The sequence below is a fragment of the Schistocerca gregaria genome, chromosome 8 (genome assembly GCF_023897955.1).
Source record: "Schistocerca gregaria isolate iqSchGreg1 chromosome 8, iqSchGreg1.2, whole genome shotgun sequence".
In the NCBI taxonomy this organism is placed as follows: domain Eukaryota; kingdom Metazoa; phylum Arthropoda; class Insecta; order Orthoptera; family Acrididae; genus Schistocerca; species Schistocerca gregaria.
The window spans coordinates 89,750,232-89,776,033 of NC_064927.1; the positions used below are offsets into that span (position 1 = coordinate 89,750,232).

The 25,802-nt window shown below is 44.8% G+C and overlaps 1 protein-coding gene across 1 annotated transcript in view; it reads right to left on the minus strand.

Annotated features, from left to right (window-relative positions):
* LOC126285033 (diacylglycerol lipase-alpha) overlaps positions 1 to 25,802 on the minus strand; it is a 591,792-nt gene that overhangs the window by 203,686 nt on the left and 362,304 nt on the right. The window contains exons 15-16 of the mRNA XM_049984357.1: positions 16,153 to 16,397; positions 16,017 to 16,101 (exon numbers count right to left, since the gene is read on the minus strand). Of these exons, the coding sequence (XP_049840314.1) occupies positions 16,017 to 16,101; positions 16,153 to 16,397 (330 nt within the window). The remainder of the gene's footprint in view (positions 1 to 16,016; positions 16,102 to 16,152; positions 16,398 to 25,802) is intronic.

Genomic DNA, 25,802 nt, shown 5'->3' on the forward strand with positions numbered 1-25,802 from the left:
GCAATCAGAATAGAGTAGACGAAAAGAAAGGGAACAGGAAAGGAAAGAAAGCAATCCGAGAGAGAATTAAAGAAGATGATGTTAGTTTGTGGGCGCTCAACATCGTGGTCATCAGAGCCCGTGACAGAGAACTGAAGAAAGACATGTACAAGACTGAAGGCAAGATGATCATCATTACACAGATATCATCCAAGACAATACAAATAGCCACTGAAGCAAAGAACGATGCAATAGTGGACAGGATCAAAATATAAGTTACAAGGAAAGAGATACTAGTAGCAAAGAAGGCTGCAAAGCAAGCTAAAACTTCAATAATTCACACAAAGAAGGGGGTTGGTTTGTTTAGGGGAAGAGACTAAACAGCGAGGTCATCAGGCTCGTCGGATTAGGGAAGGACGTGGAAGGAAGTCGTCTGTGCCCTTGCAAAGGAACCATTCAGGCATTTGCCTTGAGCGATTTAGGGAAATCACGAAAAACCTAAATCAAGATGGCCCGACACGGGATTGAACCGTCGTCCTCCCGAATGCGAGTACAGTGTGCTAACCAGTGCGCCACCTCACTCGGTCACAAAGAAGGTTTTGCCAACTCTGTAAGGACAGGGCAGGAAGTCAAAGAAGGAAAGAAAGAGGAAATGTCAAAAAACTCCGCGAGAATCGGTCAGTTAGAACAACCACATAAAGACCTGTCCAGATTGAAGGAGGATCACATGCACATTTGTGCTCAACAGACAGAGTTGATTAAAGATGCAAAGGAAATGCAGGATTGTGTTCAGCAAGTACAGGGTCTATGTGCTAAGAACGCAAGAGGGGACTCGGACAGTATAAAACACATGGTGCGAGAAGAGCATAGAGATAGATCATATTCCAGAACAACGGAGGCTGTACATCTAGCAGTGCTACTTGCGCAGGACCCAGCTGCTGCGTGTTCACAACCAGTGAGTGATCTGGCAGTTGTATGTGGCACCTCTGAGTCCACAACACAACACTATGTCACTCAAGCGTTACAACTTTCATAAGAGGCAGTCTGTTATCGTTAAGGATTTATCGTAGTGTAAGTCATATTCAATAACGACTTTTTCTCATAAGGGAACGATGACAATGGGCGACTAAAAAAAGGAGTGGTACAGTCACGCGATATGCTTGACGTGAGGTCATGCTGATGGGGACACAGAGTGTCACTAAACATGAACACACATGACTGAGTATCTGTATTTCAGAGAGTCAGGATAGTATTACTAATATCGAATCCTGAGTTTCAGAAAAACATGTGATGTGAGTTTGCTATCAACAGAAGAATCAGGCTGCCATTCCAGCATGATAATATTGAACAAGGAATCATGGGGGCTGAGCAGAATGTCTGCCAACAGTGTAAGTCACTATGAAAATAAACATGTGTAAGCCATAAGACGAAGGTATATAAGCAGAAAGTTAATTAGCATTTTTAATGTAGTATTACATTCCTTCCTTTGGTTTCTAACGTTGGTATGTCTGTTTTTGTTCATGATATTATTCACAGGTCACGAAGTCAACAGCAGATGGCACAAATTCAGCGTAGTTTTGTTTTATATAAACATAGTCTACATTCTTAAGTAGCTGCATGTTTAGGCAGAAAGTAAAATAAAGCAGTTTTTTTGTACTGCCAAATGAGAAATACGGGGGCAAAGTACCGTGTGATCAAAAAGTCAGTGTAAATTTGAAAACTTAATAAACCATGGAATAATGTAGATAGAGATGCTTGGATTGACATGGGGTTTTATTAAAAAGAACAACAAAGTATTACTAGACTCGTGAAAGATCTCTTGCGCGCGTCGTTTGGTGATGATCGTGTGCTCAGCCGCCATTTCGTCATGCTTGGCCTCCCAGGTTCCCAGACCTCAGTCCGTGCGATTGTTGGATTTGGGGTTACCTGAAGTCGCAAGTGTATCGTGATCGACCGACATCTCTAGGGATGCTGAAAGACAACATCCGACGCCAATGCCTCACCATAACTCCGGACATGCTTTAAGTGCTGTTCGCAACATTATTCCTCGACTACAGCTATTGTTGAAGAACGATGGTGGACATATTGAGCATTTCCTGTAAAGAACACCACCTTTGCTTCGTCTTGCTTTGTTATGCTAATTATTGCTATTCTGATCAGATGAAGCGAAATCCGTCGGAAAATTTTTGAACTTTTGTATTTTTTGGTTCTAATGAAACCACGTGTCATTCCAAGCATGTGTGTCAATTTGTACCTCTCTATCTACATTATTCCGTGACTTATTCAGTTTTCAAATTTATACTGACATTTTGATCACCCGGTACGGAGATCATGAATACCTGCATATGACAAGGTACTGTCATCAGTTACATGTATCACGAATATGCCAGAACAATGGACCTCTGTTTATTCATTAGAAACTAGTCAATAAGTATTTTGATCTATGTATATGCTTAGTGTCAATTGTTAGGCAATTCTATCTCTGTTTATATATTAATTGTTAATTATTATTTAATCGATGTAATATGTATGAAATGACAGTGAGTCAGTCACTTACGGGGCGTATACGAGGACAGTGCAGACTTGCTCGCACCGTATCAGACACGGGCTCTGAGACTCCCTCACAGTCTGTTGTGGACGGAGACTCGGCAACTGAGGCAGGTGAAGGCCACAGTTCAGCAGGTGGTCGGGCATGACCCACATTCCAGACATCCAACGGCGGCCCTGCGCGAAGTGGGGCCTTGCATTGACACATGGGCTGACTACCAGGGCAGTGGATGTCGCAGGAGGCCGAGGTGACAGCAGATGGAGCAGAAGCATGGTGTTGCACGTAGTTGAGACATAACCCCACACCCTGAGACTTCTCAATAAGCAGAGTATTACTGGTATGCTTCACTCTTCTCACCAAGTATATTTCATAGCATCAGCTATAGTGTTAAACTCACTGAAGTAAAATCGAATAACTTATTCACCCCTTTTTGCCACTTGAGTCTTGGGGACACAACTGCCGTGGACAGACTGAGGCAAATAACAGTTTGGTGCCAGGGACCCAGCCATAAAGAGTGTCTGTATGTCACCATGGGAGAACTGTTACTTCTTGTCGGCTATGAAAGAAGGATCGATCAGGACTCTCCAATGATCTGCTTTTACTTAGAAAGCAACAACACGCCAGTTGTGCTTCTGTATCATCAGATCTGCATACACTTCATCCATCACGCACTTAGACGGCAACAACACACCAGCTGTGTCTTTCTGTCATAATTTCTGGATACGCTTTGCCCGACATAGCATGACAGAAATACCTGACTACGCATCTTGCGCAATTGTCACACACCAGAAGGCTCAGAGGAAGAACTGTTGCTTTCCCAGTGTACTGCAAGATAACCAGCATGTTGTCCCACACACTCTGTCTGCCCATCCGCTATGATTGCAAAGCTTGGTGCTACAGAGAATGCACGCCAAAAGGACTTCCTTGTCCAGTCTTTTCTGCCGCTGCAATGAACGAAGGATGTCAGCTACCATAGCCTTCCCACACCTAGAGGTGAAACTACAAGGTACTCATCGCCACATTCGCACACATTGAACAATTCACCTGTCCTGTATCTACAGCTCAACTGTTCATTTGGTTCAGTGAGGAAGTCTCCCAAAATGAAATGAGAACGCATCGTTCATGAGATCACGTGACATGCTATCCCTAATGCACTTGACCATTATGTTTTTCTTTTCTTTACGAAGTCCAGACCTCACCAAACCCATCATCCAGACAAACATGTGGTCCCTGAAGAGGGGCAGAAGCCTTTTCAACAGTTGCAGGACAACAATCTGGCTACATGTCTGATCTGGCCTTGTAACGTCAACCAAAATGGCGTTGCTGTGTCAGTGCCTTGAACAGCTGAAAGCGAGGAGAAACTACAGCTGTAGTTTTTCCTGAAGGAATGCGTCTTTACTGTATGGTTAAATGATGATGGTGTCCCCTTGGGTACAGTATTTTGGAGGTAAATTACTCTCCCTTTGAAGCTCCAGGTGGGAACTACTCAGGAAGATGTCTTTATCAGGACAAACAAAACTGCCATTCTATGGATTGGAGTGTGCAATATCAGATCCCGTAATTGGGCAGGTAGGTTACAAAATTTAAAAAGGAAAATGGGTAGGTTGGACTTAGATATAGTGGGAACTGATGAAGTTTGGTGGCAGACGGTACAGGACAGCATGAATACAGGGGTATAAATACAGAATCAAATAGGGATAATGCAAGAGTGGGTTTAATAATGAAGAAAAAAATAGGAATGCTGGTAAGCTACTGTGAAAAGCATAGTAAAGATGTAATTGGAGCCATAACAGACAAGAGGCCCTCACCTACCACAGTATTACAAGTTTATATAAGAAGAAATGTATGATGAGATGAAAGAAATTATTCAGATAATTAAGGAAGACATATTTTAATTCTGAAGGGGGACTGGAATTCGATAGTAGGAAAAGGAATGGAAGGAAAAGCAGTAAGTGAGAATGGACAGGGAAAAAGTAATGTAGAATTGTGCACAGAGCATAATTTAATCATCATTAACACTTGGTTTAAGACTCGTGGAAGATGGTTGTATACATGGAAGAGACATGCATGCACCAAAGGTTTCAGACAGATTATATAGTGGTAAGACAGAGATTTCAGAACCACATTTTAAACTATATGACTTTTTTAGGGGCACAGGAGGACTCTGACCACAATGCAGTGGTTATGAACTATAAACTGAAATTGAAGAAATTTCGCAAAGGAAAAAAAATTAAGATGGGACACGGGTAACTTGAAAGAACAAGTGGTTGTTGAAAGTTCCAGAGGGAGCACGAGGCAATGATTGACTAGAGCAGGTGAAAGGAGTGCAGTAGAAGATGAATGAGTAGTTTTGAGAGACAAGGCATAGTAGAAATCATTGGATGTCACAGGAGGTACTGAATTTAACTGATGAAAGCCGAAAATATAAAAAGGCAGAAAATTAAGCAGGCGTAAGAGAATCCAAACATCTAAAAAAATAAGACTGACAGGAAGTGCTAAATGGCTGAGCAGTAATGGCCAGAGGACAATTGTACGAATTTAGAGCCATATATCACTAAGGTTAAGGTAGATACTACTAACAGGAAAATTAAAGAGGCCCCCAGAAAGAATGAGAAGCAACTGTATGAATATCGGGAGCTCAGGTGGAAAACCAGTACTAATGAGGGAAGGGAAAGCCGAAAAGTGGAAGGAGTATATAAAGCATTTATACACGGAAGATGAACTATATGACAAAATTATAGAAACGAAGGAGGATGTAGAGGAAGATGAAATGGAAGATATGATACTGCGAGAAGAATTTGGCAGAGCACTGAAAGACCTAAGTCGCAACAAGATTCCTGGAGTAGACAACATTCCGTCAGAACTACTGAAAGTCTTGTTCGAGTCAGCCTTGTCAAAACTATTTCATTTGGTGTGCAAGATGTATGAGACAGGCGAAATACTATCAGACTTTAAGAAGACTGTAATAAGTCCAATTCCAAAGAAAGCAGTGTGTGAAAATACCAAACTATAATGTTAATAAGCCGTGAGTGAAAAATATCAGCCGGCTGAGCGGTTCTAGGCGCTTCAGACCGGAACCGCGCTACTGCTACGGTCGCAGGTTCTAACCCGTCGTCAGGCATGGATGTGTGTAATGTCCTTAGGTTTAAGTAGCTCTAAGTCTAGGGGACTGATGACCTCAGATGTCCCATAGTGCTCAGAGCCATTTTGAAAAATATCAACAGAAACTGTTTACATAAGAATGGCAGAACTGATAGAAACTGACCTCGGGGAATGCCTGTTTGGATTCCAGAGAAATGTATAAAAATGCGAGGCAATACTGACTCTATGACAACTCTCAGATGATAGGTTCAGGAAAGACAAACCTATGTTTATAGCATTTGCAGGCCTGGAGATAAGTTTTAATAATGTTGACTGGAACATTCCCTTTGAAATTCTGAATGTCGCAAGGATAAAATACAGGTTGTGAAATGCTACTTACAATTTGTACAGAAAACAATTAGAAGAGTCAGCGCACATGAGAGAGAAAGAGAATGAGAAAGGAGTGAGAAAGGGTTGTAGCTTGGTCCAGATTTTTTAAAATCTGTACACTGAGAAAGAAGTGAAGAAAAATAAAAGGCTGGAGTAGAAATTAAAGCTCAAGGAGGAATAATGCTAATTGTGAGCTTTGCCAATGACACTGTAAACCTGTCAAGTACAGCAAAGGGCATGAAAGAACAGTTAATTGGAATGGACAGTGTCCTCAAAGGAGGATATAAGATGAATATCAACAAAAGGAAAACAAGGATAACGGAATGTAGTCAAACTAAATCAAGTGATGCTGAGGGAATTAGATTAGGAACCGAGAGACATACAGTAATAGACGAGTTTTGTTATTTGGGCAACTAAATAACTTATGAGGTCTGAAGTAGAGAGGATACAAAATGTAGACCAGCAATGAAAAGAAAAATGCTTTTAAAGAAGAGAAGTTTGCTAACTTCAAATATAGATTTGTGTGTAAGGAAGTCTTTTCTGAAAGTATTCGTATGAAGTGTAGCCATGTATGAAAGTGAAACATGAACGATAAACAGTTTAGACAAGAAGAGGATGGAACCTTTTGAAATGTGGTGCTACAGAAGAGTGCTAACAGTAGAAGGCTAGATCATGTAAATAAAGAGGATGTACAGAACAGAATTAGCAGGAAAAGAATTTTGTGGCACAACCTGATTAGCAGCAGGAATCGGTTGATAGGTCATAAAGGGATAACAAATTTCGAGGGAAATGTAGGGGTGGAGGGGCAAAGGTGCAGGGGGGTGAGAGATGAATACTATAATTAGATGAAGGAGGATGTAAGTTGCAGTAGTTATTTGCAAATGAAGAGGCTAGCACAGGACATAGTACCATGGAGAGCTGCATCAAATCAGTGTTTAGACTGAAGACCACAATTACAACACAACAACATATAAGCCTATGTGATTCCTAATATTCTTATAAGCCCATGTGATTTCTAATATTCTTAATTATATCATGTTCACACTTGACACACCAAGTTATTTTTGTCACTCATTTCTTTATGTTGTTAGTGAATGCATTTTTTTGAGTAGTTTTTGATCGTATTCAACGTCGTTATCCAGAAATTCTGACACTGTTAAAATTGTTGATATAACAATAATAATAATATAATGCTGGTATTTTGACCCCATGTAGTCTCCTCATTGTACCCTGCATCATACAACATAATTTTCCACAGTGATGCCACATTGATCAAATCTTCAATCTGCAAACAATAATGACAGTTGCGCTTGTTACACATATTCTAGTTTACACGTAATGATTCATGGCTCACCACATTAAATTTTTCGGTCCACTTACAAAATGTTATACATCCCGTAGCTACACATTTGTGCTACTTATATGGTTTAATTGTTTTGGCAATGACGGCGGGGATCACCTGGTCCAACAGAACAGTGTTAGCAAAATCCAACATGGCCATACACCTGGTATCCAGCATTAAAAGATAGGTGCAAACATCTTTTGGTATCCCTGAAAATATTGCTATGTTGAGTGTTGATTATGTATGTGTTTCTTAATCTCTATGAGCGATTTTCTTTTCGTGCCTCGTTTCTGAAACGATTTTTTTAGTCAGTAATGAAAATTTGGTTGACATAGGCAATTAACGTATTGTGTTTGCGCTTGAGTGTGTGTGTGTGTGTGTGTGTGTGTGTGTGTGTGTGTGTGGCCAGGTAACGCTAGTTCAGTATCAACACTCCGGCACGTCACTCAGTATAGGATTACTGTCACTGACAGCCTGTCAGCTCGTTTACGCACTACGAAAACTCTCTTCAGTCACTTTCCTCATCCAAAGATGTTACGACAAATTTGTCCCATCATCAGCGGTTCTTACTTTTTACTGAAATCTAAAAGGGCAGTACTTTAGTACTCTAAGTACTGTAGTAGTCTAAGTATGTAGTTACCATATCACGAAATATTCTCTCGAAATAATTTCTCGTGAGGAAATCACTGAGAGAAATTTGATTTTCACTAGCTCATCTAGGACCTTTGACAGAGTAAAACTATGTTGTTACATGTAAGAGACTGTGCGAACAGGAATTAGACATAAGATCACTATCTACATAACAATTACTTCAGGCCTAATTTTCACTCGAAAATTATATAAGAAAACGTTGTATTTTCACATTTCAATAAAAAATAAGATCGCTTTGATGTTACCACAAATGTGCCTAATCAATTCTGAGCCATAAACGTAACATAAAAATAATATTTGTTTAGCTTGAACAGGCGTAAGTAACTTTCGTAGAAAGTATCACTTACCATTTACTCTGATGATCCGCCAGTGCTTAGCGTGATAGCAAAGGACTAGTTCTGCTTCAAGATCTAAATACCATACTATATCATCATCACGGAGTGGGTGTATCTTCTCTGAGAATGTGTTGCACGACACTTATGTACCCAGTGGCAAAGAGTTTGTAAGACGGGTATAAAAACATGTTCTCTAAAACTTCTTCAAATGTTCTTGCTCGCAGTATTCGAGTATTCGACACTCTAATTACTGTCTCCTGCAACTTCTCGCGTCAGGGGCAGATATAAACGCAATCAGCAGTCAAGAGGCAGACGCAGTACTCGTACTCCAGAACTTGGCTAACATTTAATTGCGAACCAAGTAACCGACATTGATCAGTGAGCGTCCATTAATCGCGAATGGAAAGGTGTGAACATGCAGCCACAAGGAGATCGCCGGAACAGTGCGTAATGTCGTGCGTGACACTTCTTCCCGACAAGAGAAAGCGTGTCCGCTGCCCACGCACGTCTAATGATCACTGGCTGCCGAGAAGTGCAACTTCCCACACCTGTTCACCATCACAACGAGAACTGCTTTGTAAATTCGTCTGTTCAGTAATACTTATCTACAGACTTCAACTCGGTCTAGTAACAATTACATAAATGACGAGACCTACAACCATACTTATTATATTTGTGTTACTACTGGGCGTACATTCTTTCAAGACAAAGACAGGTGGATAAATAGAAATTTAGTGTCATACGGGCGTCCATTCTGGAAGCATCCATCTTGGATACAACCCGCAGTTTTCAAGTGGAAGACGAGTCATGTGACATATCGAACAGTTAGAGAATAAAAAGAAAAAAAGCCTTGATGTTTATCTCTTGAGCATAACATAATTCATTCTCGAGTTATGACTAACGTTCCTTCCTTACAGGTGATGGGACAGAGCTGACGGCAATAAGAAGCGGATACGTTGACCTTCTCCTCGTATCAGGAAAGTGGTGCACCGGTACTATCGCAGAGTAATTTAACCGCTGCCGTGCAGAGAGGCCACACACAACCCACAGTACAGTGGTGAAAGCAGTCGCGAAATCTTCGAAGACAGAACATAAGCAGGTACGCCTGGAGAGCTCATATGCAATATGGTGGAGCACCATCGTGCTGAACTGTCCAGATGCCCGTCTTGAGACAACAGAACGCCTTCATCTAACAACTGCAGGCAGCAGACTGCTGTTAATGTAGCACGAATGAAGAAGGCCAGTGAATAAGAGAGTCGTGTATTCCACGCTTTCGATACGCCAGCCACCTTCGATGGATGTATCAAGTGAGGACTGATATCTGACCAGTAACTGTGATTCTGTTTATTTCGCTCTCCGTTCAGAGAGAAACTAGCTTCATCCGTGCAGAGTACGTTCCAGTGGAAACGACTGGTTTCTTCAACATTGTGTATCGAATTGCGTGCTTACGGAATATCGTCTCAGTTATGCGACTGGATTCGTGATTTCCTGTCACAGAGGTCACAGTTCATAGTATCTGACGGAAAGTCGTCGAGTAAAACAAAAGTGATTTCTGGCGTTACCCAAGGTAGTATTACAGGATCTCTGCTGTCCCTTTTCTTTATGAATGTCAAAATGCCGAGCTGGTTAGAGGACCAGGCACATATGCTCCAAAGATTCTCAGCTGGGGAGAGATTCGGATCTTGCTGGTCAGGGTAGGGTTTGGCATGCACAAGGACAAGGAGCAGAAACCCTGGCCCTGGGCAGTGGGGCATTGTGTTGCTGAAATGTAAGCCCAGGAAGGCTTGCCATGAAGGGCAACAAAATGGGGCGCAGAGCGCCGTCGACGTAGCGCTGTGCTTTAAGGAAACCGGATCCACATAATTACCGGCCAATTTCACTAACATCGATTTCTTGTAGAATCATGGAACATATTTTGTGTTCAGACATAATGACTTTTCTAGACTCTGAGAAGCTCATCTGCAGAAACGAGCACTGTTTTAGGAAACAGTGGTCATGCGAGACACAGCTGGCCCTCTTCGTGCATGATATACAACAGGCTATAGATACCGGCTGCCAGGTAGACGCCATATTTCTCGACTTTTGAAAGGCAAAGGCGTTCGACTCAGTTCCGCACTGTCGCTTGCTACAAAAAGTGCGGCTTACATTCTATCCGATGACATATGGGGTTGGATAGAAAAACGATCTGGTTGATGGTATTCACAGCGGCCTTAGACTGCTTGCCGATGATGCTGTAGTCTACAGGAAAGTAGTATCACACGAAAGTTGTGAACAAATCAATGAGGATTTGCAGAAAATAAATGCGTGGTGTAATGACTGGCAGTAATCTCTCAATATTAGTAAGTGTAACCTACTGCGTATAACAAAGCGAAAGTCCCCATTAATGTAAGAGTACAAAATAAATGATCGGTCTTTGGAAGCGGTAACATCCGTCAAATGTCTGGGTGTGACTATTCTAAATGATCTCAAATGGAATGATCACGTTACAGAAGTAACGGGTAAGGCGAGCTCTAGATTGCGGTTTATTGGTAGAATCCTGAAGCGATGCAGTCCTTCAACAAAGGAAATAGCTTACAATACGTTAGTTCGTCCAGTCTTGATCGTCTGTATGAGACCCTTACCAGTTGGGTCTGATTCAAGAGATAGAGAAGGTTCAAAGAAGAGTGGCAAGATTCGTGACTGGAACATTTAGCCATCGCGAGAGCGTTACAGATCTCGTAGAAAGTTTGTAGTGGGACACACTTGCAGATGGACAACGCGCTAAACAGAAGGGACTGCTCACTAAATTCCGAAATCCAATCCTCACCGAGGATGTAGAGCATATATTATTACCACCAACTTTCAAATCGCTTAACGATCATCATTCAAAGATAAGGGAAATAAGAGGTCGTACTGAGGCGTTCAGAGGTGATCCGCGAGTGGAACAGAGGGGGAAATGTCACTTTGGCGCGAATTGTGCCCTCCGCTACCCACCGCTTGGTGGCTAGCGGAGTATATATGTAGATGTAGATGTAGAAGGGTGTCGTAGGTGACAACCAGAGGGGTACCGCTACGAAACGGAACGACAGCCCAGAGCATCACTCCTGGTTGTCAGGCCATATGGCGGCTGGCGGTCAGTCACATCGATATCCTACCTCTATCTAGGGCGCTAACAAACACGTCTTCGCTGATCGTCGGGGTCCTGAATCTCACTGAATGGAGCAGAATGATCGTAAGTGACGATTCCCGCTTCGAACTGAGTCTCGATGGCCAGAAGAGACGTGTCTGGAGACGCTCCAGACAGCAGTGGGCTACCAACACGACTGTCTCCCTCCTTGTGGCCCGACAGCCAAAAGTGATGGTCCGAGGTGGCATTTCTTTTGATAGCAGGGCCCCTTTGATCGTCCCCCGCGGCACCCTTCCACAACAGCGGTACGTCGATGATATTGTACCGCCCCCCCCCTCCTCCCCCATTGTTTCCCTTCACGGCAAGTTCAAAAATGGTTCAAATGGCTCTGAGCACTATGGGACTTAACATCAATGGTCATCAGTCCCCTAGAACTTAGAACTACATAAACCTAACAAACATAAGGACATCATACACATCTATGCCCGAGGCAGGATTCGAATCTGCGACCATAGCAGTCGTGCGGTTCCAGTCTGCAGCGCCTAGAACCGCTCTGGTTTTGTGTAGTGGAGCAGGAATCGTCACCAGTGACAACAGTCTTGCATCAGTTGCGTTGGCCCATGGAAATTTGTGGGGCGCTTCAGCACGTTTCCGTTTGTAGTCTTCCGTATCTACATCTACATCTATGTACATAATCCGCAATCCACCATACGGTGCGTGGCGGAGGGTACCTGTTGTGTACATAGTTCCGCGTATTCAGCGCGTACACAACTTTCCCACTAGAGCGCGCCCCGCTAAGCACAACAGCGCAGGCGCAGCACTCGTCCGTCTCCGCACAACGAGATGGCGCTGTCTTAGAGACGGACCAAATTCTGCTTCCGCCGACCCGCATATTAATATGTCACGCAGCCAATGAGATTGCTGCTAACGTAGAACCTTCTCTCCTCGCGGATCACACTCGCGCAGTGATACTTGGACGCTCGAGGTATTATAACGAGTGTACTGACCTCCGATTAATCAGTCTGCATCAGTCAGCATCAGTCTGCATTTGTCTGTACCAGTCTGCATTAGTCATTTTTGCACACACACACACACACACACACACACACACACACACACACACGAAACGAATTACAGAACGTAATTCACATCTGGCGTGAGACGCGAATGGGAGCTCCACCTGCGGCGGCTGGCATGCTACGAAGACTGTGCGACACTGATAGTTCGCCGAAGTGGGAAATGGGAGAGGGAAAACCAAGCTGGACTACGGTCAGTATGTTTAAAATATCAAGTCTCCAGCTCATCGGCAACTTAATTTACAATCGATTGCAAAATCTGTACCGAACAGACAGCCAGACAAGAAACCGACGCAATGAAAACATGTTGAGAAGAGAGAGAGGGCAGAGGAGGATAGGTACCTTTTTTTCGTTAAACCAGGGGGGTGACCAGCAGCCTATGGGTATATGGCTGGTGCTTTTGTGATGCACCCAACGAGGTTTTCTGGTGTCTTAGCCATCGTGAGTGGCGGCAAGTTTGTTAGCTTGCATCCACCCTCTATGTTGACCGTCCCTGCCACGTGGAGGCGGACCAGTTTCTGCGTTGTTCACCTTTTTCTTTTATTGTTGGGTGATATCACATTTTTATGTACATGAATTAACAGTTTGGATACAATTTGCAATGCAATTACGTTTTGTTTTACGAAAAATGCTTTAAAATAATCAATGAAAGAAAATCATGCAGAGAAATCTTAATCTGACTTATCTACTATACTTAACCTAATGGTACTTTAAAAAGTGAGTTTAATTTGTGGATATGTGAGGGTAATGGAGAAGTTTTGAAGGTGTTCGGGAAAAGGGTCTGAATGACCCCGTCTAGCCAAAGGGGGATGGAGTGCTCGGAATGTGCTTAGAGCCATCCATTCCCTGTCCGCATCGCACGTTTAAGGCGTTATTCGTAATTGAGTGTGTTGGGTTGGTGCTTAGCTAGGCAAGATTCTTGGTGTTGAAAGTCGTCATTGAGTTTGAGTCAGTGACGTATTGTTGCTGTTTTCAGAATTTGTTTTTTCCTTAAGATCTGTATCATTCTCTTCATCAGAGCTGGTAGTCTCCCACGGTTCCATTTCCCGTGTGTTTTGTGTCTCTGGTCGCAATCTGTGGTACGGCGGGATACTTCGTTTGTCACCCGGTTAATCTCCTCCCATGTGTCCTTATTCCTGGTAGCTGTATTTATGTCATCCTGCGTTTGTATTTGTAGTTGGGCAGTGGAATACTAAGTGTGCTGGTGATCCATTCACGCCACATGTGTAGGAATCACTTTGAGTGAGTCCCATGCGGTGGAGGTGCATGGGGTATGGGCCATGACCCGAGAGAAAGTGAACCATGCCGCTACTTGGGTTTATATGATTCATCTGCAGACGTTCCCTGATGTTTGGGTAAAATTGGTAGACTCTACGGCCCTTGTCGCCCGTGTCCCATTCCCTCTGCCATGTCTCCACCCTCCACTCGGTAAGTTGGCGTCTATCATTAAGGTTGTGCCCTGTGATCTCTGTCACCTTGTCGTGCCTTCCTTTCTTTAGCCAGTACATGGCTGCCCTCAGTCTGATTGTTAGGACAATGGGAAAGATTCCAAGGATCACACATAGCGCTGCCAATGATGTGGTACAGAAGGCGCCAGATAACCTACCAGCGCACTTCTTTGCCCCCTCCTAACCGTGTTCCTATAAGTTACTAAGTGCAGCCTGTGAGCCCATGTGCTGGCCGCGAAGCAGACCACGGACTCAAAGAGTGCACAGTGATAGGTCCTGAGTGTTGAGAATGGTAGGCTGTAATGTACGGCGTTTAGTCTGGCGAGTTTATGCATTATTTTGGTTGCTTTGTCGGTCGTTACTTAAGTGTGCTCCGTCAGTCTTTCATCTACACTCCTTGAAATGGAAAAAAGAACACATTGACACCGGTGTGTCAGACCCACCATACTTACTCCGGACACTGCGAGAGGGCTGTACAAGCAATGATCACACGCACGGCACAGCGGACACACCAGGAACCGCGGTGTTGGCCGTCGAATGGCGCTAGCTGCGCAGCATTTGTGCACCGCCGCCGTCAGTGTCAGCCAGTTTGCCGTGGCATACGGAGCTCCATCGCAGTCTTTAACACTGGTAGCATGCCGCGACAGCGTGGACGTGAACCGTATGTGCAGTTGACGGACTTTGAGCGAGGGCGTATAGTGGGCATGCGGGAGGCCGGGTGGACGTACCGCCGAATTGCTCAACACGTGGGGCGTGAGGTCTCCACAGTACATCGATGTTGTCGCCAGTGGTCGGCGGAAGGTGCACGTGCCCGTCGACCTGGGACCGGACCGCAGCGACGCACGGATGCACGCCAAAACCGTAGGATCCTACGCAGTGCCGTAGGAGACCGCACCGCCACTTCCCAGCAAATTAGGGACACTGTTGCTCCTGGGGTATCGGCGAGGACCATTCGCAACCGTCTCCATGAAGCTGGGATACGGTCCCGCACACCGTTAGGCCGTCTTCCGCTCACGCCCCAACATCGTGCAGCCCGCCTCCAGTGGTGTCGCGACAGGCGTGAATGGAGGGACGAATGGAGACGTGTCGTCTTCTGCGATGAGAGTCGCTTCTGCCTTGGTGCCAATGATGGTCGTATGCGTGTTTGGCGCCGTACAGGTGAGCGCCACAATCAGGACTGCATACGGCCGAGGCACACAGGGCCAACACCCGGCATTATGGTGTGGGGAGCGATCTCCTACACTGGCCGTACACCTCTGGTGATCGTCGAGGGGACACTGAATAGTGCACGGTACATCCAAACCGTCATCGAACCCATCGTTCTACCATTCCTAGACCGGCAAGGGAACTTGCTGTTCCAACAGGACAATGCACGTCCGCATGTATCCCGTGCCACCCAACGTGCTCTAGAAGGTGTAAGTCAACTATCCTGGCCAGCAAGATCTCCGTATCTGTCCCCCATTGAGCATGTTTGGGACTGGATGAAGCGTCGTCTCACGCGGTCTGCACGTCCAGCACGAACGCTGGTCCAACTGAGGCGCCAGGTGGAAATGGCATGGCAAGCCGTTCCACAAGACTACATCCAGCAACTCTACGATCGTCTCCATGGGAGAATAGCAGCCTACATTGCTGCGAAAGGTGGATATACACTGTACTAGTGCCGACATTGTGCATGCTCTGTTGTCTGTGTCTATGTGCCTGTGGTTCTGTCAGTGTGATCATGTGATGTATCTGACCCCAGGAATGTGTCAATAAAGTTTCGCCTTCCTGGGACAATGAATTCACGGTGTTCTTATTTCAATTTCCAGGAGTGTATGTGTACACCTAGGTATCGTGTTGTGTGTTGGCCGTGTAGATTGTTACTGTTTATTTTAGTTATTGGATCTCTTGTTAGCGAACCTTTCATTAGTATGTGGACTGTTTTGCGCAGAGCCATTTGTAGTTCACTGATGTTGCACCATGTGCTGATATCCATAAGTAAGTGTGATGACTTGTATTCTAACTGTGCTCCTGACTCTGCCGTGACTAGAGCAGGGCAGAGTGCTGCGGTGGGGACCCACCTGGTCCTCGTGCAGGAGCAGCGCGGGGAACTCCCAGCCCAGCGGCCCTGCGCTGGCGGCGTGCTGCCGGCCGCAGGGCAGCGGCGCGCCGTCCGGCGCCGCCTGCAGCTGGAGCTGCTGCAGCTGCAGCTGTTGCAGCTGCAGCTGCTGCGGCTCCGAGCCGGGGCTCTGCAGCGACGTGAAGCTCGTCTCGAGGCACAGCCGGTGCGGTGGCGTCGACGCCTTGGGCGAGCCGGGCGCGGTCGCGGGGACGGCGGCGGCGGCGGCGGGGGCGGAGGCGGCGGGGGCGGCGGCCAGCAGCGGCTGCAGGTGCTCGGCCGGCGTCGACGACGCGCACGCCGACGCCCGCCGCGGCTTGGCCGGCCCCACCGTCGTTATAACCTGCCGTACACACACACGCGCAATGTGGACTGCACCGCCTACAATCAACTACGTGGGCATTTCCAGAAGTAAAGATGCAATGCCTCGCAGTACTTAAAGAGACCATTCATTTAGAAAACGCCAGTTACATCTTATTAACTGCGGTATTTGTTATTTTTCCGACATAATCACCCCCATTATCCAAACATTTGTTAAGTTCGTGCACAAGCTTTTGTATTTGTGGCGTTCGTACTGTAAGACCTTCGGTACACACACCATCAGATGATTTGACATGTCGCTCTAACGAAGTAGGCGAGTGTCAGGAATATGTCTCGTGATCTTATCGTGGCGTGTTTATCTTCTGCCGTTAGGTCAGACGATAGAAATGTCACTTGCACGCTTACAGTAGCAAATTGACGGTGACCAACTTTAAATAGAACTTGATTAATTTTCACACACATTTATTAAAATAATAAAAAGCATAGACATTACGTAACTTGATTCTGGATGCTGTTTCCAATGGACAATCTGAAGTTCCTTTGGTCTTTGTACGTTAATCTTATTCTCACATATCTCTGATGCTCGACAAAGTGTCTATACATTTATCTTCATGGTTATGTACAGGTAGATGAAAATCTTATTAGGCGCAGCCTCCCCCCATGAACCATGGATCTTGCCGTTGGTGGAGAGGCTTGCGTGCCTCAACGATACAGATAGCCGTACCGTAGGTGCAACCACAACGGAGGGGTATCTGTTGAGAGGCCAGACAAACGTGTGGTTCCTGAAGAGGGGCAGCAGCCATTTCAGTAGTTGCAGGGGCAACAGTCTGGATCACTGACTGATCTGGCCTTGCAACACTTACCAAAACGGCCTTGCTGTTTTGGTACTGCGAACGGCTGAAAGCAAGGGGAAACTACAGCCGTAATTTTTCCCGAGAGCATGCAGCTTTACTGTATGGTTAAATGATGACGGCGTCCTCTTGGGTAAAATATTCCAGAGGTAAAATAGTCCCCCATTTGCATCTCCGGGCGGAACTACTCAAGAGGACGTCGTTATCAGGAGAAAGAAAACTGGCGTTCTACGGATCGGAGCGTGGAATGTCAAATCCCTTGATCGGGCAGGTAGATTAGAAAATTTAAAAAAGGGAAATGAATAGGTTAAAGTTGGATATAGTGGGAATTAGTGAAGTTCGGTGGCAGGAGGAACAAGACTTCTGGTCAGGTGAACACAGGGTTATAAATACAAAATGAAATAGAGGTAATGCAGGAGTAGGTTTACTAATGTATAAAAAAATAGGAGTGCGGGTAAGCTACTACAAACAGCATAGTGAACGTATTATAGTGGCCAAGATAGACACGAAGCCCATGCCTACTACAGTAGTACAAGTTTATATGCCAACCAGCTCTGCAGATGACGAAGAAATTGAAGAAATGTATGATGAGACAAAAGAAATTATTCAGGTGGTGAAGGAACATGTAAATTTAATAGTTATGGGTGACTGGAATTCGACAGCAGGAAAAGGGAGAGAAGGAAACATAGTAGGTGAATATGGATTGGGGCTAAGAAATGAAAGAGAAAGCCGTCTGGTAGAATTTTGCACAGAGCGTTACCTAATCATAGCTAACACTTGGTTCAAGAACCATGAAAGAAAGTTATATACATGCAAGAATCCTGGACATACTAAAAGGTATCAGATAGATTAAACAATGGTAAGACAGAGATTCAGGAACCAGGTTTTAAATTTGTAGGACATTTCCAGGGGCAGATGTGGACTCTGACCACAATCTATTGGTTATGAACTGTAGATTAAAACTGAAAAAATTGCAAAAAGGTGGGAATTTAAGGAGATGGGACCTGGATAAACTGACTAAACCGGAGGTTGTACAGAGTTTCAGGGACAGCATAAGCGAACAATTGACAGGAATGGGGGAAAGAAATAGAATAGAAGACGAATGAGTTGCTATGAGGGATGTAGTAGTGAAGGCAGCAGAGGATGAAGTAGGTAAAAAGACGAGGGCTGGTAGAAATCCTTGGGTAACAAGAAATATTGAATTTAATCGATGAAAGGAGAGAGTATAAAAATGCAGTAAATGAAGCAGGCAAAAAGGAATACAAACGTCTCAAAAATGAGATCGACAGGAAGTGCAAAATGGCTAAGCAGGGATGGCTAGAGGACAATTGTAAGGATGTGTAGGCTTATCTCACTAGGCGTAAGATAAATACAGCCTACAGGAAAATTAAATAGAAATTTGGAGAAAAGAGAGCCACTTGTATGAATATCAAGAGCTCAGATGGAAACACAATTTAAGCAAAGAGGGGAAAGCAGAAAGGTGGAAGGAGTATATAGAGGGTCTATACAAGGGCGATGCACTTGAGGACAATATTATGGAAATGGAAGAGGATATAGATGAAGATGAAATGGGAGATACGATACTGCGTGAAGAGTTTGACAGTGCACTGAAAGACCTGAGTCGAAACAAGGCCCCAGGAGTAGACAACATCCCATTAGAACTACTGACGGCCTTGGGAGAGCCAGTCCTGACAAAACTCTACCATCTGGTAAGCAAGATGTATGAGACAGGCGAAATACCCCCAGACTTCAAGAAGAATATAATAATTCCTGTCCCAAAGAAAGCAGGTGTTGACAGATCTGAAAATTACCGAACTATCAGTTTAATAAGCCACAGCTGCAAAATACTAACGCGAATTATTTGCATACGAATGGAATAACTGGTAGAAACCGACCTCGGGGAACATCAGTTTGGATTCCGTAGAAATACTGGAACACGTGAGACAATACTGACCTTACGAATTATCTTAGAAGAAAGATTAAGGAAAGGCAAACATACGTTTCTAGCATTTGTAGACTTAGAGAAAACTTTTGACAATGTTGACTGGAATACTCTCTTTCAAATTCTAAAGGTGGCAGGGGAAAAATACAGGGAGCGAAAGGCTATTTACAATTTGTACAGAAACCAGATGGCAGTTATAACAGTGGAGGGACATGAAAGGGAAGCAGTGGTTGGGAAGGGAGTGAGACAGGGTTGTAGCCTTTCCCCGATGTTGTTCAATCTGTATACTGAGCAAGCAGTAAAGGAAACAAAAGAAAAATTCGGGTAGGTATTAAAATCCATGGAGAAGAAATAAAACCTTTAAGGTTCGCCGATGACATTGAAATTCTGTCAGAGACAGCAAAGGACTTGGAAGAGCAGTTGAACGGAATGGACAGTGTCTTGAAAGGAGGATGTAAGATGAACATCAACAAAAGCAAAACGAGGATAATGGAATGTAGTCGTAGTAAGTCGGGTGATGCTGAGGGAATTAGATTAGGAAATGACACACTTAAAATAGTAATGGAGTTTTGCTATTTGGGGAGCAAAATAACTGATATTGGTCGAAGTAGAGAGGATATAAAATGTAGACTGGCAATGGCAAGGAAAGCGTTTCTGAAGAAGAGAAATTTGTTAACATCAAGTGTAGATTTAAGTGTCAGGAAGTCGTTTCTGAAAGTATTTGTATGGAGTGTAGCCATGAACGGAAGTGAAACATGGACAACAAATAGTTTGGACAAGAAGAGAATAGAAGCTTTCGAAATGTGGTGCTACAGAAGAATGTTGAAGGTTAGGTGGGTAGATCATGTAACTAATGAGGAGGTATTGAATAGGATTGGGGAGAAGAGAAGTTTGTGGCACAACTTGACTAGAAGAAGGGATCGGTTGGTAGGACATGTCCTGAGGCGTCAAAGGATCACAAATTTAGCATTGGAGGGCAGCGTGGAGGGTAAAAATCGTAGAGGGAGAGCAAGAGATGAATACACTAAGCAGATTCAGAAGGATGTAGGTTGCAGTAGGTACTGGGAGATGGAGGAGCTTGCACAGGATAGATTAGCATGGAGAGCTGCATCAAACCAGTCTCAGGACTGAAGACCATAACAACAAACATTAGGCGCAGACTGAAACTTGACTATAGACTGGTACAGAGTGGTGCAGACAAATGCAGACTGACTAATCGAAAGTCTGTACACTCGTTATAATACCTCGCGCATTCAGGTATCACTGCGCGCGTGTGATCTGCGAGGAGAAAAGGTTCTACGTTAGTAGCAATCTCATTGGCTGCGTTACATATTAATACGCGGATCGGTGGAAGCAGATCTTTGTCCGTCTCTAAGACAGCGCCATCTCGTAGTGCAGATACAGACTAGCGTTTGCCTGCGCTGTTGTGCTTAGCAGGAAAGTTGTGTATGCGCTGACTACGCGGAACTATGTACACAACAGTATTCCACAGTCATAGAAGGTTGCCGCCTGTTGTCGGAACCACATTTCAACTTCATCTTTGATCTCTTCATCATCGTGGAATGATTTTCCACCAAGATGTGACTTCAGGTAACGGAAGACACGGAAGTCGGTAGGCACAAGGTCTGGGTTGTATGGCGGATGGTCCAATACGTCCCATTTGAATTGTTTGAGTAGTGCTTTGGTTACGAGCGCTGTGTGAGGCCGAGCGTTGTCGTGAAGCAAGCGGACTCCACTTGTCAGCATTCTCCTGCGTTTGTTTTTAATTGCCCGTCGAAGACGTTTCAAAGTCTGGCAATATGAAGCAGTATTAATTGTCGTTCCAGGAGGCATAAATTCCAAAAGAAGAATGCCTTGTCTGGCCCAAAAAACAGAACCCATGATTTTCTTCGCTGAAATCGACGATTTACATTTCTTGGCATTTGGTCAATTCGAATGGCGCCATTGCATTGATTGTTGCTTGGATTCGGGTGTATGGTGATGAACCCACGTCTCGTCACCTGCCACAGTGTCATCAAGGAACTCATGACCTGCTTCAGCATAGCGTGTGAGGAAGTCGAGTGCAAAGCCCATCCTTTTCTTTTTGTGTTCTTCCGTTAACAGTTTGGAACTCGGTGAGCACACAATTTCATGTACCCTAACTTGACAGTCACAACGTCATAAAGAGTTGTCATTGACACGTCCAGTATGATCTGAAGCAATTCTTTCAATGTGAGACGTGTATTCGAAGGAATCTCTTCCTCCACTCTCCGAAGAAGGGCATCAGAGATCACTGATGACCGACCTGTTCTTTGTTCGTCATGAACATCGGTCCTACCTTCAGCGAAATGACATCATTTCGTTACATTTTGTTGATTCATAATGTTCCCATAAACAGAAACAATTTCTTTGTGAATATCCGCTGGTCGCTGACCTTGTGCACGAAGAAAACGTATGAGGAGCGCACTTCGCATTTGGTGGAGTTCTGAATCGGCGCAGCGATTTTAAACACGACCTACTCCAACCAGAAACAACGTTCAACTGCGAACGACCGCGAGAAGAAAGCTAACGGTTCCAGGTTAACACCAATGTTGCCAACTTGCCCGCCAAAACTCTTCTGTTCCTCTGGCGTACGGTGTATCTTTACTTTCCGAAATACCCTCGTAAATCACAGGGTTATTCACAAACATTCCAGAGGACTGCAAGAAAACTAGAAGGTGTACAGAAAAATGACCCTCGTCAGTGGATGGAATATCTCTCCAAGTTTAGATTCGAATACGTGGCATAGCCTAACTCCAGAGACAGGCATGTCACCACCTGTAAGCAAACTGTACACTCCGTATTCTCACATTAAATAATTTGCACCTGCAGATAGGCATCCCAATCAACAGATTTCTGAAGCAGTTTGCTGTCACTTGTGCCTTTCTGAGCAGCAGCAGCAGTACTAGGGAATACAATGACCTGCATGCACATACTGACGTCTGTTACTTCACGAATGGTGTCTGTAGTGTCATACGACAGGCATTGCAAAGTTGATAACGCGATTGCGAGGTACCGTTAGACGCAGGCAGCGGTCAGGCGGAATCTGGAGAACCCAGTGGTGCGCTCCCGCTGAGCCACGCCTGCAGCAGCTCTGTCCTACGAGTGCCCTCTGCCGCTCCGGTAATAACATGGGCGGCGGCAGCCACACATACCACTTTTACTTCGAGCCTATTGCTACGACACCATCATTTGTGATCAGTACAGCGAGTCTCATCCTCGTTGGTATTGTATGAGCTGGACTCTGTTTCTTGTTGTGTTATTTGTAATGTGTCTTTGTAAACTTGGAGAAATACAGATTAAGTAAATCTTCTGTTTACTGTGTTAACTTGTTCGCTAATCATTTCTGCTCCAGCTTCCGCATGATGACATCTGCTGTGCCACTCTGTAGCCCGTGTCTCTTTATCGTCGTGTATGAAGTCGTACACAATAATGCCAATACTTAGAACCTCTAATGTGAGCTGTGAACTTCGAAAGTTGCTCTAACAGTTCTAAAAAATTAAAAAAGAACTAAAATCCGGTCGAACAGGTTATGATGTCCCAACGGTACCGACCAGCCGCCGTGTCCTCCTCAGCCCACACGTTTTACTGGATTCGGATATGGAGGTACATGTAGTCAGCACGCTCCCAGCTATATCTCAGTTTACGAGACCAGAGTCGCTAATTCTCAGTCAAGTAGTTCCTCAATTTGCCTCACAAGGGCTGAGTGCAGCCCGCTCGTAAAGAGCGCTCTGCACACCAGATGTCACCCATCCAAGTCTCTATCCATTGACATCTTTCTATTTTCTATATGCCTTGTAATTTCTGTGGGGTTTCTTCTGAAATCGAAGGGATATGAATCTCCCCAAAGGGGTGATACACATTTTGAGAGTGAGTGGCGCAGATCATGTGAATTTTTGCAGAATTAACAAGATTAACTCACAAACATGCTACTGTAAATTGGTAGGTACACCTGAAAACATAGTTGTTCGAATAGGGTGTAAATAAACACATCAAAAAACGTTTTGCATCACCCCAGTTCCCAGAACTCCTGAAGACAGACGTTGACTGTGGATACTGCATCACAATCACAGTCCCTTTGACTGTTCAGAGTTGTCACTAAACTCGCCCAAATATATAAACAACCATGCGAGTGCAGTGCCTATTTGACAGAGAGGGTCCGACAACCGATCACTTCCAATCATTTCACCGGGAACGAGGTACACGCTTCGGGTTGTCTGTAGTTCAACTATACCTAAACAGTCAGTACCGCGGTTCGATCGCGTCCGCATTGTTACTTTGTGCCAGGAAGGGCTCTCAACAAGGGAAGTGTCCAAGCGTCTCGGTATGAGCCAAAACGATGTTGTTCGGACATGGAGGAGATACAGAGACACAGGAACTGTCGATGACATGCCTCCCTCAGGCCCCCCAAGGACTACTACTGCAGTGGATGACCGTTACCTACAAATTATGGCTCGGATGAACCCTGACAGAAACGCTACCATGTTCAATAAAGCTTTTCGTGCAGCCACAGGACTTCGTGTTACGAATCAAACTGTGCGCAATAGTCTGCATGATGCGCAACCTCACTCCAGACGTGCATGGGGAGGTCCATCTTTGCAACTACGACACCGTTCAGCGCGGTGCACATGGGTCCAACAACATGCCGAATGAACCACTCAGGATTGGCGTCACGTTCTCTTCACCGATGAGTGTCTCATATGCCTTCATCCAGACAATCCTCGGAGACGTGTCTGGAGGCAACCTGTTCAGGCTGAACACCTTAAACACACAGTCCAGCTAGTGTAGCAAGATGGAGGTTCCTTACTGTTTTGCGGTGGCATTATGTGGGGCCGACGTACGCCACTGGTGGTCATGGAAGGCGCCATAATGGCTGTGTGATACGTGAATGCCATCCTCCTTCTATAGTGAAACCATATCGGAAGCATATTGGTGAGGCATTCGTGTTCATGGACGACAATTCGCGCCCCCATTGTGCACATCTTGTGAATGACTTTCTTCAGGATAACGATATCGCCCGACTAGAGTGGCCAGCATGTTCTCCAGCCATGAACCATATCGAACATACATGGGATTGATTGAAAAGAGCTGTTTATGGACGACGTTACCCAATAACTACTCTAAGGGATCTACGCCGAATCGCCGTTGAGGAGTGGGACAATCTGGGCCAACAGTGCCTTGATGAACTTGTGGATAGTATGCCACGACCAGTACAGGCAGGCATCAGTGCAAGAGGACGTGCTACTGGGTATCAGAGGAACCGGTGTGTACAGCAATGTGGACCACCACCTCTGAAGGTCTCACTATATTGTGGTACAACATGCAATGTGTGGTTCTCATGAGGAATGAAAAGGTCGGGAATGATGTTTACGTTGATCTCTATTCCAATTTTCTGTATAGGTTCCGGAACTCTTGGAACCGAGGTGATGCAAAACTTTTTTTGGTGTGTGTAGTACAAGTTGCCAAAAAATCCTGTTAGCAGAACACAACTATCTGATTTATACCTCTAGTAACAGGTTTGTCCATTCCTACAGTTGCCGCACACACACACACACACACACACACACACACACACATATATATATATATATATATATATATATATATATATATATATATATATATATAATTCATCCTGAGACATTGTTTCTGTAAATGTAGAGAATACTGCTGCGCGTATTGACATCGCGAGCGTGAGTTGCAAACCCGTAATGCACAACGGACTGCGTGGTTGAGTCGTCGTAGTACCCCGATCGTCGGCAGTTGTCGACTTCGTTAAACGTTAGGACGGAAGGAACATTTACTACCACTTAATTTGACTTATGGCGAGGCAGAAGGTGTTGCGAGGGCAACTGTATGAGTCTATCGAGAGCGCTGCCTACTACGAAGACTTTCTGCACGATCGACATTCGTCGCTGTTCACCGAACGTTTCTATAATCATCACAATTCTGTACTTCATTACTTTGCGATTCATTCGTAACAAAGTGCAGTGGTTGCCTTTACCTTTAATTCTCTATGCGAAATATAGTGTCAGTTCTGATATATTTTAGTATTATTATTAATTGAGTCATGACAGAATACAGTTTACGGATACGTATTTAATTTGCATAAATTGAAAGACTGGTTCTACTGCCCCACGCGGATGGCAGAGGCCAATAACGCGAAGCACGTATGTTGGAAGCTGAGGAACAGATTTTGGAGGGCATTAACGAAGATCCTATTCAGAGTAGTAGAAGCACCGCCCGCCAAGTCGGTGTCGTTCATCGCACTCTGAAAGAGGAGCGCCTGCAGTCTTACCACATTCAACGCGTACAAGCGCTGGAAGAGCAAGGTATCTCTCCGCGACGAGAATTCGCCGAGTGGTTATTGTTACAAAATGCGCACCATGATTTTGTAAACAAAATACTCGTGACAGATGAAGCGTGTTTCACTCGTGGTGGAATATCCAGTTCACACACGTGGAGTGTACACAGTCAGCGCCAAGCAGTAGCAACACGTTTTCAGCCCTGCTTTTCCGCGAATGTTTGGGCGGGTGCAATCGGTAATAGCGTTATTGGGCCTTACGTTTTACCTGCACAGTTGACTTGCTACAATTACCGAACCTTTCTAAAGGAA